At 44.6% G+C, this 13,745-nt stretch overlaps 1 protein-coding gene across 6 annotated transcripts in view; it reads right to left on the reverse strand.

The window, feature by feature from the left end:
• Positions 1-13,745, reverse strand: part of UBR4 (ubiquitin protein ligase E3 component n-recognin 4) — a 79,552-nt gene that overhangs the window by 11,058 nt on the left and 54,749 nt on the right. For all 6 annotated transcript variants that reach the window (XR_003531723.1, XM_027668010.1, XM_027668009.1 and 3 more), the window contains 19 exons: positions 13,622-13,712; positions 13,186-13,270; positions 12,887-13,014; positions 12,027-12,156; positions 11,358-11,515; positions 10,794-10,903; positions 10,092-10,233; positions 9,280-9,361; positions 8,189-8,362; positions 7,645-7,766; positions 6,500-6,697; positions 6,305-6,385; positions 3,998-4,085; positions 3,476-3,603; positions 2,953-3,060; positions 2,478-2,597; positions 1,586-1,776; positions 1,065-1,238; positions 441-540 (listed from right to left, as the gene is read on the reverse strand). Coding sequence is in view for 5 of the 6 variants with exons in the window: in XM_027668010.1 (XP_027523811.1) it covers positions 441-540; positions 1,065-1,238; positions 1,586-1,776; positions 2,478-2,597; positions 2,953-3,060; positions 3,476-3,603; positions 3,998-4,085; positions 6,305-6,385; positions 6,500-6,697; positions 7,645-7,766; positions 8,189-8,362; positions 9,280-9,361; positions 10,092-10,233; positions 10,794-10,903; positions 11,358-11,515; positions 12,027-12,156; positions 12,887-13,014; positions 13,186-13,270; positions 13,622-13,712 (2,410 nt within the window). In the remaining variant the exon portion in view is untranslated. The remainder of the gene's footprint in view (positions 1-440; positions 541-1,064; positions 1,239-1,585; positions 1,777-2,477; positions 2,598-2,952; positions 3,061-3,475; positions 3,604-3,997; positions 4,086-6,304; positions 6,386-6,499; positions 6,698-7,644; positions 7,767-8,188; positions 8,363-9,279; positions 9,362-10,091; positions 10,234-10,793; positions 10,904-11,357; positions 11,516-12,026; positions 12,157-12,886; positions 13,015-13,185; positions 13,271-13,621; positions 13,713-13,745) is intronic.

Genomic DNA, 13,745 nt, shown 5'->3' on the forward strand with positions numbered 1-13,745 from the left:
TTTATGCTCCTACATTGCGAACCTGGGCCCTAAAACTGTGTATTTGCCTCTCCACTGGTTGTCACTAAGAGCTCAGTTGGGAATGTTGGATGAAACATTTGTTCTATTTTGTGCTATGACATTGTGTTGATGTCTTAAAACAACAAGCAGGCCCCTAGAAGCTTATCATTACTATGTAGTTCACAGTCCTAAATTACCTTCTCTTCATACTGGTGTGTAAATCTCACACATAAGGAAATATTTAAGCATAGGAAAATCTTTAAGTCAAAATCTCTGACTCTTCCAGACTAGCAGATGACACTTGAAGCTGGTGTGTCTCTCCAAGCCCAACAAAAATCAGTGTAGAATCAACTCCCACAGAAATTAATCCTCAGGTACAGCCACAAAAGCAGAGTAACAAGCCAGCCATGTCCTCCTTGTCTTCCAAAGAGCCCCCTCACCTGTGTTGCAGGGTGCTGTGTTGCCAGTCCTCGGAGCAGGCGCAGGATAAAAGGAAGTGCAGGTCGAGATAAGAACTTCTTCCATATGTCTGCATCCAAACTGCACAGAAAACAAGAGGCAGCAGCTGAAGGAGGATCACCATTCCCAAAAGGGGCTTGGCAGCCACCCAGCAGCACAGCTCATGGAGCAGAGGCTGTAGGAAAGACAAGCTCCTTTCCCCTTGTGTCGCTCCTCTGCTAATTAATGAAGTGACATTCCCATTCCCACTTCCAGGCTGTGCATACTGGTAGACACAGTGTCAGCTCTGAGCCTTGAGATTTAGGTTCATGAGTTGGCCCTTCCAGCAAAAGCTCTGTTATGGTGCAATGGGAGGGAACAGGCAGGAAACACAAGTACTGTGATATCCAAGGAATCAGCTCGGATGGGTATAAAACAGGAAGATTTCAGGCTTTTTAGTCCATCCTTATGTGCATTGTCTCACCAGACCTGCTGCACCACAGCTGTTCCAACTCTAAATGGGGACTTACTAACAGCTTCCTTGGACGACTGTGGTGATGGAATGAGAGAAGCATGTTCAGGATAGTCTCACAGAGTAATCACATACATTAAGTAGTGTCTCTTACTTCTTTGCACTGGGAATGTGCTTTTTCATGTAATCCAGGGCATTCTGTGTAATTCCCTTCTGCAGGATGAGATCTTTCAGCTGATGGCCATTGCTGTTGTTCTTTATTCCTGCTGCTATTTTACAGAAGCAGTCCAGGAAAACTTTATCGTCTCCACTGTGCTCCTCATCATACCTGAATGAAGAGAAGAAATGGTAACTTGGAGGCTCTCCAAAAACCCCTGCCTGTAATTCTCAGCACATTACTGCTGAATGATGTACCTACTCCAGTTCAGAGACTCAGAAAAGCTACTCAGACCCCTGTCACCTCAGAATATACCCTGAAGACCTATTTCTCATGCTAAAGTGCACATATTTCTTATAAAAATGGCTTAGAAGTGAAACAGCAAATTAAGCTTAAGGCATCAGGAATCTCTGAAGCTTTGCATTACACTGAAGTAAGAATCAATGAGAAAAAAAAAGGGACCGCCATGTCAGTATGACTGATTTCACATGCTTTTAGCTGAATTATGAACAACATACTTATCAAAGTTACAGTAGGGCTTGAACCGATCCACCAGGATCTGCATTTTCTCCATCTCCCCGAAGGACAGGTACGGGATGATCCGTAAGAGGCCCTGCAGGACACTGAGGTTGGAACGGACAAAAGTGCTGTTAATCTGGTCTAGCAGCATCACCAGCTGGTCCTTGTCACCCGTGAGGAGGAGGTTACCCTGCGAAGGAAGAAGAGAAGGATTTATGTTCAGGAATAAATCTACAACCTTCAATAAAATCCTCACCAGCTGTGAGTTTTGAAGGATTACAGGTCTAGTCCCAAATAAAGGCAGCCTGATGAAGAACAAAACCCAGCCTCATTCCCAAAGATCTTGTGGAATGGCTGTATCAACCCCTCAAGTTGACACTTGACTTATTCCACCTACTGTTAAAGCATTTTCCAGTCAAAGTCTAATAATTCCAACCCAAAGGACATCAGATTCCTATCCTCCCATAGTTTCAAAAGGTGAGTGAGAAACTCTTCTTGTTCTCAGTCTAGCTGAGATACAATTTTATCCTCAATTAGCTGGAAAATCAAACACATTTTTAACACATACAAAACCACTCCAAAAAACAAGGCCAAGCTGTGTCTTTTCTTGTCTGACTCTGGCCTGCGGCCCAAAGCAGGAAGGAAGGGACCCAACAACCCCCACCTCGACTGTGCAAGACTCAGCCTAAAGAAGCCTCACAGTGCTTTTGGTTCAAGGCACTCCTCGTGCCCCTCCTCCAAGGCCTGCTAAGACATGCCAGTGTAACAAGGGTTAGACTCCCCATGAACACTCCTCTCCAGCTCCTGCAGCTCAGCATCCCTGTAATCAGATTATATGGAAGCCTTGAATCCCAAACATTTGTATTTGTGCACAGAGCCCCAGGCACTCACCTTGTCCTCGCTCAGAGGTTCTGCATTGGATTCATCCAAAATGATCTCCATTATACTGAGCACTTGCTCTGCCACAGCTGCTCCTCCACTGTCCTTACTCTCCTGCTCAGCCACCAGAGCCTGGAAAAGATGGAAGGAGTTAGTGGAACACCAGCAGCAATTAGTTTAAAGAGATGGCAGCAGTTAGAGAACATCAGCATTAACTGGTTTAAGACAATGGCAGCAGTTAGAGAACACCAGCATTAACTGGTTTAAGACAATGGCAGCAGTTAGAGGAACACCACCAGTAACTGGTTTAACTGACCCACAAGCTCCCAGCCACTAACAGATCAGGAATGTCTTAACACATAATTTGCAGTGCCAGCACAGCAATATTTCAGATCTCTTGTAGTTGTCTTAAGGCAGCGTGGCATAAGTAGCTTAAATTCATTGGAGTCCATGGAAAACAGTTTATGGAAGCCCAGGTTGTCCTTACCAAGTTCAGAGTTCCCAGCATCACATTCAAAGTATTCATCTCTGGCTTGACCAGCTGCTGACGATTTATTTTCACCTTCACACAGTAACTAAACAGCTTTAACAGCACCTACAAAATACGGAGAAGGGATTCTCTATGGTACCTTCAAAATGAGGAGAATTTTGCTGCAGCTAAAAGCACCCATAATATACCTGGTTTCCAAACTTGTGGGGTAAAGTACAAGCCAGATTTTTACAGCAATACAATTCTTAGCACAGTTTTGGTTTTCAGGTAAGGCCAAGGCAGAAAATAATCACTAGCGAGACAGGATTTAGTCTTACCAACTCCTTAGCTTTGACACACCAAGTATTTGTAAGGAATTGTTAACCAAGAGGAACAGGAGAGGCAAAGAAAGGATTTCCCAGGTTTTCATTCAATAACGAATTGAAACCTCTGCTCTAACACAAGGCAGACTGTTTAAACTTCACGGTGGCATTTTGCATTGTGTAACTCCTGACCCCCCAGAGCCAAAGCTGGGACTCACAGTTAAGAGGTGCCGGCCTTGTTTGAAGTCCTTGATCCCAGTCAGTCTGTTGAGCATGCACTCCAAGCCTCCACATGGGGCCATGACTCCTGCCATCTTATAAACTTCTTCCTCATCCTCCTCTTCATCTACAGGACAGACATAAATTGTGAGGAGGGGAAGTAGCCATAATGTGAAAAACCCATGCAGCACATGGCAAAGAGTGAAGGAAAAATGGAGAGTACAACAGAACACATCTATCAGCAGTTCAAGTCACTTCAGTTGTACTGATTTTGAAAAGAATTAAGAGCAGGAATATGAAGAAGGGCTGGGAAGAATGGTCCCTGTGCCATGCAAGTGTTCCCAATTGAAGCATGGCTTTAAAGCCTTGTTAAAACCTTCACTTAAGGTGAAGCAGGTAAATGCAGCAAAAGCAGCATCAATCAACGTTAAGCTCACTGCTGTGAGGATAATAATGTCATTGCTCTGTAGAGAACTCAGATTTCAAATCTAATCCCAGCTCTCAGCAGACAAATGCCTCACCAGTGGTGGAGTCAAGAGACTCGATGAATTCCTCCGTTGCATCCCCCAGTAGCCCCCGCATGCGGTAAATGATCCTCATCGGCTCCCCCTGCAAGAGCAGAGCTTTATATTAATTATATCTCTCTGGGCACTTATAGACAAGTTTGATTCTCATTACAGTATGTAACAGACACCCCAGCCTCAGTTCTCCTTCTTCCCTGACACAGGGAAATCTTTCACCCCCTCATTCTCCCCTCACTGAGATGAATTAAAAACAACAGTAAAGCCACCTGCAAAAACATCAATAACTCATCCATTGGTCTGTCCAACTTTTCTTGGCACTGCCAATTAATTGACAGGCTGGTAATAAACAGCCTCTTCCTCCTTATGTCTCCTCCAAGTTTCTTTTGACACGAATGAAAGATGTAGCCAAGGAAAATAGGCTCATCTACAGATAAATGCCTGCTTTCCATGGCAACCTTTCCTCTGAGGGTATGGCACAGCATATCTGGGAAATACAGGGAATAGGCACAGCCCAAGAAGTGAAGCAGGACAGGTTAATTGGGTGAATGCTTTCATACAGATAAAATCTGCAGTGATGGAAAATGGAAGAGGAGTAAAAAGCAATTTAATGAGCTTTCAGTAAGAGTACATCACTAAAATGATACAGCCAAACAAGCTGTGCTTTTACTCTGGGAAAGGACTAGTTTTCCAGATGCATTTCCAGCTGGAAACACTGACAGCATATCACTAAACTTTCCATTTTTAATCCATAGGTCTGAATAAAAACCAGAAAAGAAAAATCCCAGATTTGGGAGCAAGAGACCTTTCGAGAGAAAACCTGTCAGCGAGTGCGCTAAGCCTAATGTGGAATAAGCAGAGCTTAATGTCACAGCAAATACAGAACACAGGGAAAGCCCTGGGGGGAAGATCTGCTCAAAGGCCACGCTGGCGACCAGCAATTAACTCCACAGGGGCCCTGGTAAAATGGCAGATGAACAAAAAAAGCCAGTGAGAGACAAGGGAAACAAAAAGGGGCCTGAGGTTGCGTTCCTTGTGCGCCTGTCGATTCCCAGGGAACTGGAGCCGCGGCTCCGGGAGATGTTCACAAAGGAAGACAGATGAAAGCTGTTCATGCACAGGAATGCTGTGCAAAGTCTGCTTTCACCATCAGTGCTGCATCCTGGGAGAGCTGCACAGCGGCTCCAGCCCAGTATCCCATGGAAACAGCACCTCGCTGCTCCCAGGGGCTGGGGCAGCACAGGGGATGATTTCCATCAGTGACTTGATCAGAGTTCACATCAGAACTCACAGATTGAGACCAACACATCACTTCCCTATCCCTACTACTAAAGAATTATCACTGGCACAAGTTTTGGGCTTAATTTTGCAGTACTGAAGGGGTTTTTACTGAAATAAAGCTGAATTTTTACTGAAATTTTACTGAAATAAACCTGTTCCCCATAGCACCATTCACTGAAAACAGGCATTTTGTTTGATTTCTTCCCCACAAATGGCTTCAGGAAACTGAGGTTTCAAAGGTGATTAGAACACAGGAGGAAATGAAGGATGAACAAGAAATGTTGGGCAAATCAGGGGGTTTTATGATCTGAAGTGCCTCTAAAAACAGATTTGTAATGGGCAAGATTTAATTTGATGGTCTCAGTGGGAGTTTATTTTAGTGGCTACAAGAAAAGGAAGGGAAGAGCTTGTTTTGGACCACATCCACCTCTGGAACAAGCCTACTGTGACATGGTGGACTAGACTCTTGAGGCTGTTGGGTCCATTCCTTCATGTGAAAAGCAGACAACACACACTACAAACAGCAAACTGGGAAGATGAATCTGTCAAGTGCTTGAGATCCATAAGAAAATATGCAAATATGGAGAAACATTGGCTGTTCTCTGCATAAATAACTTGGGTTCATCTCTGAACCACAGAGTGATGGAACAACCTGGTGTCCCTGTCTGTACACACACAGTAAACTGTCGTGTGCAGATGGAGTGTGGAACATGCTTTGAAAGGCAGTGACAAAGTTCAGCTCTTTCCCCAAAGGAAGTAAGGAAGTTTGTTATCAGGAAGACAGTCTATATCTGATACACTACACAGCTCACCTGGGGAACACTATGTGCTTTTAAATCACTCATGTTGCAGGACTGTGCACAATCTATCCTAATAGAGCACCAAACGGTGCTGACCAATTATACCAATAAATTATATGCCAAAAAATAAATTCTGACTTGTGAGACTATGATTTTTCCCCCATTTTTTTGCTAGTATGAAGGACAGGTGCTTTCTGCTCTTAACATATATAAAGAAAACACAAACCTCATTTGTGGGACACCACACCTTCTTGTAGACCTCAGCCACAGGCAGATCCAAACTGATTATCTTATTGTTCACCAAAAGCTGAAAAGGATAAAATAACAAGTGAAGAACAGGTTCAAGTTGCACTACCATCCCAGCTGCCCAAAAATGGTGCCCCCACACATCTGTGCAAGAAATCCACATGTGCATCCTCACCTCCATCCCACTGTCATCCTCCAGCAGAGCCACCAGGTCACAGTCCTGACAGATTTTGTTCTTGATGTCCCTCATGAGTGGCCCAATGCCAGGCTCATTACTGCTGTAGGGATTCCCTGGCATTCTGCCCTGTAAGAAGTCTTCCTGCTGAGGATCTTTCTCCAGAGTTACAAAGAACTCAGTGACTTCATTCTCTTCCTAAAGAACAGCAGCAGAGACAGAGTGAATGAGTTTTTTCCCAACTCCGATTCTGGTATTTTTATGGCAGTAAGTGACAGGATGTCCCTAAACCTTCAGTCCTTCCACCACCTGCTGTACATTCCAAACATGTGGCACTCAGAGGATATCCAGGATCATTCAGTAAGCAAATTCCTCAGGAAGAAACAATACTACTGGTTCTGCTTTTTTGCACAGAGCACGTCACAGCAGGGAACCTGAACAGTGACCCCCCAGATGGGACACACTGGGATCAGCTCTACACTGGTTAATGGTAAATCATGATTGTAGACACTGTTGCTCTTTGCCAAAATGCAAGGAACTCAATCTACGGTTGCTACAGGTGGATGGTGGTGATTTTTTCCCTCTATCATGAGATCTCACCTGGAATACTGTACACAGTTCTGGTGCCCCCAACATAAGTTGGAGCAAGGCCAGAGGAGGGCATGAAGTACCTGAGGGGACTGGAGCACCTCCCCTATGGAGACAGGCTGAGAGAGGTTGGGGCTGTTCAGAATGGAGAGAAGAAGGTTGTGTGGAGACCTCATAGCACCTTCCAGGATCTGCAGGGGCTTACAGGGAAGCTGGAGAGGGACTCTGCATCAGGAACTGGAGTGACAGGGCAAGGGGGAGTGGGTTCAGACTAAAAGAGGGGAAATTTAGGTTACATATTGGTAAGAAATTCTTGCCTGGTAGGGTGGGGAGGCCCTGGCACAGGTTGCCCAGAGAAGCTGTGGCTGCCCCCGGATCCCTGGAAGTGTCCAAGGCCAGGTTGGACGGGGCTTGGAGCAACCTGGGCTAGTGAAAGGTGTCTGTGCCCATGGCAAGGAACGGGATGGGCTTTAAGGTCCCTCCTAACCCAAACCATTCTAAGATTCTACTTCAGAAGTGTGACTTTATAAGTGACCTCCAGCCCTCTCCACACTTACAGGGTAGATAATGCTGCACAGTCTCTCGAAGATGAAGACTGGAGTCCTGTAGTCGTCAAGGCTGTAACGCTTTGCAGTCTCTATACACACTGCCATAAATGCTTTGGTTTCAGATTCTGTGCCTGCCAAGGAAAGGAAGCATTAAAATGGACACAGGAGCCACTTTTATAGGTTCTATTTGGACTCAGCACACACAATAAATCCTTCTGCAATCAGCCCCACACTTTGGTGCTCTCTTCTTTTGCGTATCCACTCCATAAAAGATGAAAGGCTATTTATTGGTATGGTTATTACTAGGAAAAGCCTTTGCATGGCTAGGCTGCAGTGAAACAGTCCCCTAAAAAGGAGGAGGCTTAAATTCCTGAAAAATAAGAGATGACCAGGAGTGTAATCTACCTTTTCTGTGCCAAAAGGAAATATTGGAAGCCATAAACCCCCCTCACTACAGCAGTCATTTCGGTAAGTTCTTTGTGTGGCTGTAACAATCTGCTTTTTCATCTTGGTTGACCCAAACATTGGATTTATGGAACAGAGGTAGTTTTACCTGTTGTCATATCCTCCAGCATCTCAAGGAGCATGTCCTGGGTTTCATCAATCAGCTTTGTCCTCTGTACCACCAGCTTCCTCAGACACAGGTACCCGTTCAGGACCGTGCCCACGAGGCGGCTCTTGAAGTGCCGTTTGATGGACTCCACCTCCACAAAGGAGGAGAGAAGACCTAGAAAGCAGTGAAAACTCAGCAAGTGGGAGAGAATTTGATTCAATTTCTAAATTTCATGGCAGCAAACAGGGCACAATATCATAAAAATTACTTCTTCCAACTCCCATTAAAGTTCACTCCTGTCAACCAAATGGTTGGAGGCAAAACCCCCAGTCTGGGAGAAGTGTCTTGTAAATTATAAAACAAGGAATAATAGTTTCTGGAATGAAGAAAGGATCTAAGGAGCTTTCTAAGTGCTTGATACAAGATTCTGCACACTCTGGCATTTTTCTGTTGCAAGATATTTCAAAAGCAGATGATTGTTCCTCTTCTAATACTTAAGTGAGCTCTGATGATGTGACATGACTGATCAGTGACATCACCAAACTGGCCATTCCTATCATAAAGCAAAGAATCAGCAAACACTCGGATTCTTTCCCATGACACACTGATCAACATGCTGCTTCTTGCAAGAAGCCAGGCTTTATGAATTAGTCCACTAATGTCTGAAGAATTTGGCACAGGATACACAAAAGAATAACCTTGTTGAAGAAGTATTTCCATCCCCAACAAATTTTTGAAAAAAGTATACACCCTAGAAGATTAATAAAAAAGCTCTCATAGAATAGGTAGGTAGGAAACAACAAGCAGGAATAAAGTAGCAGTGTTTACAATGGTCTCAGGGACTGTGCTGTATAATAAAGTGAAATAATGAAGTTTGTTTACCACAATTCAACTAAAAACTCAAACTGACCACACAAAATACGGAAAAAGCCATTTAGAGATTAAGTGCTAAACTGATGGCAAAAATCCAGTGTTGACAATTGCAACACAGTGAATCACATCTCTTTGAAATTCTGCTACATGTTGGTACAGAATAAGGATCACCCCAACCCTAATCCTGCTGCAGGACTCATGTTGGTGCCACCAAATACCTGTGAGACTCTTCAAGGCATATCCCTGCTGCAAATCAGTGCTGAGTGTTGCTTCCTCTAAGGCAAGTAAACGAGCTATTTCCTGAAAACAATTAACATTATAGTTAATAGAAATTAAAGCAAGAAACTGCAATGCCAGTCATGATTGGTGAGTGTCTAACAGAGGGTGCAAAGGAACCCAGCACAGAAACAGAGCCAGTCACAGGGAAAGCAGAATTGCAACGCAGCAGTGGGGAGGGAAAGGGGACAGGAGGGAAAACCACCCCAAATAACCTCCTTATTTTCTCCCTGCACCTACCTACTACCACTGCTTGGCTCTGGTGGCCTCCATCATGCACTGAAGGCCACCACTGACACGGAAAGTGTTACCTGCCTCTTTGGAGTGCACCAGGGATCCCCACAGGAAACTCCCACTACTCTGAACACTGCAAATTAAATGTGCTGCTTCTCCAATAGGCTGTAATTCCCACTCCAGGAATGGTATTACATCTAATCCTCCCCTGTCTTTAAAGGTTTTTGGAGTCCAGCCTTGCAGCTGGACAACGGCTTCCAGTTCAGAGCCGGTGCCAAGGCAGTGCAGCAATATCTATACCCCTCAGCAGAGCTGCCCCCAGAGAAGTTCATTAAAGTGCTGAGGAATTCTAAAGCTGGGGCTAAAACCTCTGTGGTTCCTTCTGTTCAGAGGTAACAGCACTGAGGTGTGAACTTCAAAACCCTGGCAGGGTCAGCAACAGGGCACTGAACAAAGAGATGAAGATTTCAAAGCAATAAAAGCCAAACTAGCAGGTCAGTTCCTCCACACAAGTCCACACCTTGGTGATGAGGCTGCCAATATAAGGCAGAACCCCCCTGGCTGCCAGGTAGACCTTCCAGTGGGCAGGTTTGATGAGTTTCTGGTAAAGGGCCAAGTACTCAGCAGCACATTCACCAGCAATGCTCAGCTCATCCAGGTAGCTGGGAAAGAGAAACACAAGCTGACAACCATTTCACAGTAACAAGGGGCATTCCAGCTTAAAGACACTGTGGAAAGAAAGAAAAAGCCTCCAGAAATCCATCCTCCCTGTTGTCCTTCCTAACACCATCACTGATATTCATTACTTGCAGGATAAATTGGTATTTTGTCCCAGAAAGAGTTCCCCAACAGTGCTATAGCATCAGCTGGTTTAAGTTATGTCACAGGAACTGGAAGAGAGTTCACCTTATTATTTTGCTGTCCAAGAGGCAGAGAAAATGTTGTCCAAACAGCTGAACACCAGCTGCTTAGTTCTGGAGAAAGTACAGAACTGCAACAGCTTATTGCCAGGCAGCAAAAAAAAAAAATGTCTCCCTAAATCTACACCCTCCCAGCTAATTAAGCCTTAAAATCCAGTTCAAAAAGACCTGTGAACCCAAGGTATACAAGGTATATACAGTTATACAAGGGAGAGATGTGAGAAAGGTTGGAAGAAGGGAGAGATTCTCATGGGAACCAGAGAAGGCCAATCCTGGAGCCAAGGGTGGCAGCACAGAAATACCTGGTGAGGAGATCGAGGACCTGCTGCTTTCGGCTGGGGATGGTGGCCAGAGCCTCCACGATGGTGCAGGCAGCCTGTCTGGCAGCCTGTGTGGCAGGAGTGAACAGCACCTGGGGCAAGGGCAGGAAAATACCACAGCAGTTTGATGTGCAGAGATAGTTTATCAAAAAGGCACTGCACACACTAGAGCTGTTTGGTGACTTGGTGGCAGCATTTTCTTGTTCTTCAAACACTTGATACTACCACCAAAATGTTTAGATAATGCATTGTGTGGCTGATGTGTTAATCCACACACACAAAAAGAAACATTTTTGCCCAGGACCCTCCAAAATGCAGCTGATTAGGCAGGGAGAAACACTGTGGAGATTAAAGTTTCAGACTTTAAGGACATGCAGACTTCCAGATAAATATTTGATGTAGTATTTTTAAGGGAAGAAAGCTGCAAATCTGACTCGGAATTAGAGGTAGTGAGTTACAGCCTCCCCAAATAACCCTGCACATGAGCTGCAGCAAACTACCAACGCTCTGTCAACTCTGCCCACGGGAGTTCTCAGCCACGTTTACCTGTCGCAGCCAATTGTTGTGTCCCAGTTTGAGATCCAGAGGGCAGGTTCTCTTCCCACGGCGACTCAGGAACTGTTTCCATTTCCAGACGTATTTTTCTGACAAGTAGAGCTGGTGAAGCTCAGCTTTGCTGGGAGATTTCCCGTTGGCATCTACACCTGCAATATTGAGCACAGCCCAAGAGAACTGTCAGCAGTTATAAACTGCAAACTGTTGTAACTGTCATAATTCCTATCAGACTTCCAGTGTATTTTTATCTTACTGGAACTCTCCAAACTCCAGCTGGAAAGCTGGAGTTTGTATCTCTTTCTGCTGCCATTTTCACTGCTGTGTGAAGCCATGCTCAATTCCAAGCCAGATGCAAATCCCAGGATCTCTCAGGGAATTCAACCACCTTTGCATCTGGCTGGTGTCAATTTAAATAAGCAACAAGTTTCAGTTTTTACATTTCCCTGATTATCTTCAGAGCACTTTCTGCTTAGGGTCTGAGCAACACAGCCTGGAAAAGTCAGTGCTACAAACTCTGGGGACTACCCAGCTGCACGTGAAGATGGGATCAGATGTCACGGGACAGAAGCCAACACAACTCTGCAGAAGCACATTCCTAATTAAACCTGGAGGGACACACATATTCCTTCCCAAAACTGCAAGTTAAAAGCACAGAACTACCTCTGGCAGGGAGGCACTTTTTCCAAGCTTCATATGATGCTTTGGGGTCTCTCTTGAGCCACAGCTGAGCCTGTGCATGGATTTCATTGCTGTAAGGCTTCACAGTGGTGAGAGCATCCACAGGCACATCCTAATAAACAAAAAAGCTCTGTGATTACTCAGAAAACTACAGACTGTTCTCAAAGAGTAACTCCTGCAGGTCAATCACTGGGGCTGTGCCATGAAGAGGTAAATGCAGCTCTGGACAACAGCAGGGTCTGTTAATGATGAACTAAGAGATGCCCCATTCCAGTTCCTATTGAAATACCAGTAAACCCATCTCTGACATCCATCTGTGATTGTCAGACAGCCAAATCGCAGCAGAAACATACCTTCTCTCCTGTAAATCTTATCTAAATTACAATGAAGAAACCACCAATCAATATATTTTTATCAGAATGTAGTTCGATACATTTTTATCAGAATGTAGCTCTGTATTAAAAAATCTGAGACAAAAGTACTTGTATCATGTTTAGGTACTTGATTGTACAAGCTGCTGAAAGCACTAAAAACTTTCCCAAAGTAATCAAGTTGTAGCTTTGAAGTAGCTCTTTCCCCTTTCCTCAGATCTGAGGGGAAAAAAGCAAAGTCTGGGTTTGAACAGTAGTGGTCAAAGTCAGCAAAACCCAATAAAAAATGGAAAGTTGTCACCTGTAATCTGCAGTCTGCAAAGACAGAAGTCACAGTGCTTGCACTTCCCTTGTAACCATGACCAGGAAAAGTAAGCCCTGGCCTCCTCACAAAGTAATTAATCACTGAGCTCAGTGCCAGACTTTAATCAGTAAATTCTCAGATGCTTTGCTCAGCACCTAAGGCAGTACCTTGTTTTTCTTGCTCGTTGGAGCAGGTGGTTTGATGAGCTTTTGAAGAATGCGCAGGCACATGAGGGTGATGTTTTCAACAACCACTGGAGTCTTGATGTTCACTGCCATCAGGAAGAGGCTGAGAGCTGAAAGACAGACAGAAATGTTCATTCCACTCTGAGATCTGCAAACAGTTCACACATCTACAGCTCTATATAGCACATTAAATGTGTCCAGAGCTAGAAATCTCACTACAGTGCCTGGACCTGGGCACAGCACTGTAAAATACACCTTTCACAGTGGTCACTTGAACTCACCACAGCGCAGTCGAAGCTCCCAGCAACTGTCCTCCTTGGAGATGGAATCTGTGAGCAGCAGCATTTCATACTGGAGGCTGCTAGCCTGGAACACAGCCACGTGTTCAAAGTGTTGGTGATGCCCCAGCCCTTTTTGCCTTCTGATATGTAAAAACCACAGGCTCAAAACACATGGATCTAAAAAAATTTAATCCCATGCCCATTTGGGGTGACTGTTTGAGAGCTGCAAGTCAAGCCGGGCAGAACTTCATGAGGAAACTTGAGCATGTTCGTAATCACATAATTCTGTGCTCTACTCTGACATTTATCTTATTTCCTATCAAGGCTCCAATTTTTTTCTTACAAACAGACCGTAAGAGAGAACATGTGTAATTAGAATACACCAGCAGTGCAGAGGGGCAGAAAAAAGAAACATGAAAACACTGGAGTCACTCACCAAGTCTGGATTTGCCCAGTGTCCCTTCAGAGCTGCAGAAACCTTCCCAATGATTAAGTCATTCATTTGCTGTGTGGCCTCTGGATTGTCCCTAATTCCAGGAGAAAGAGAACACTGTTATGCT

Source organism: Corapipo altera, unplaced genomic scaffold (assembly GCF_003945725.1).
Source record: "Corapipo altera isolate COAL_440 unplaced genomic scaffold, ASM394572v1 80, whole genome shotgun sequence".
In the NCBI taxonomy this organism is placed as follows: domain Eukaryota; kingdom Metazoa; phylum Chordata; class Aves; order Passeriformes; family Pipridae; genus Corapipo; species Corapipo altera.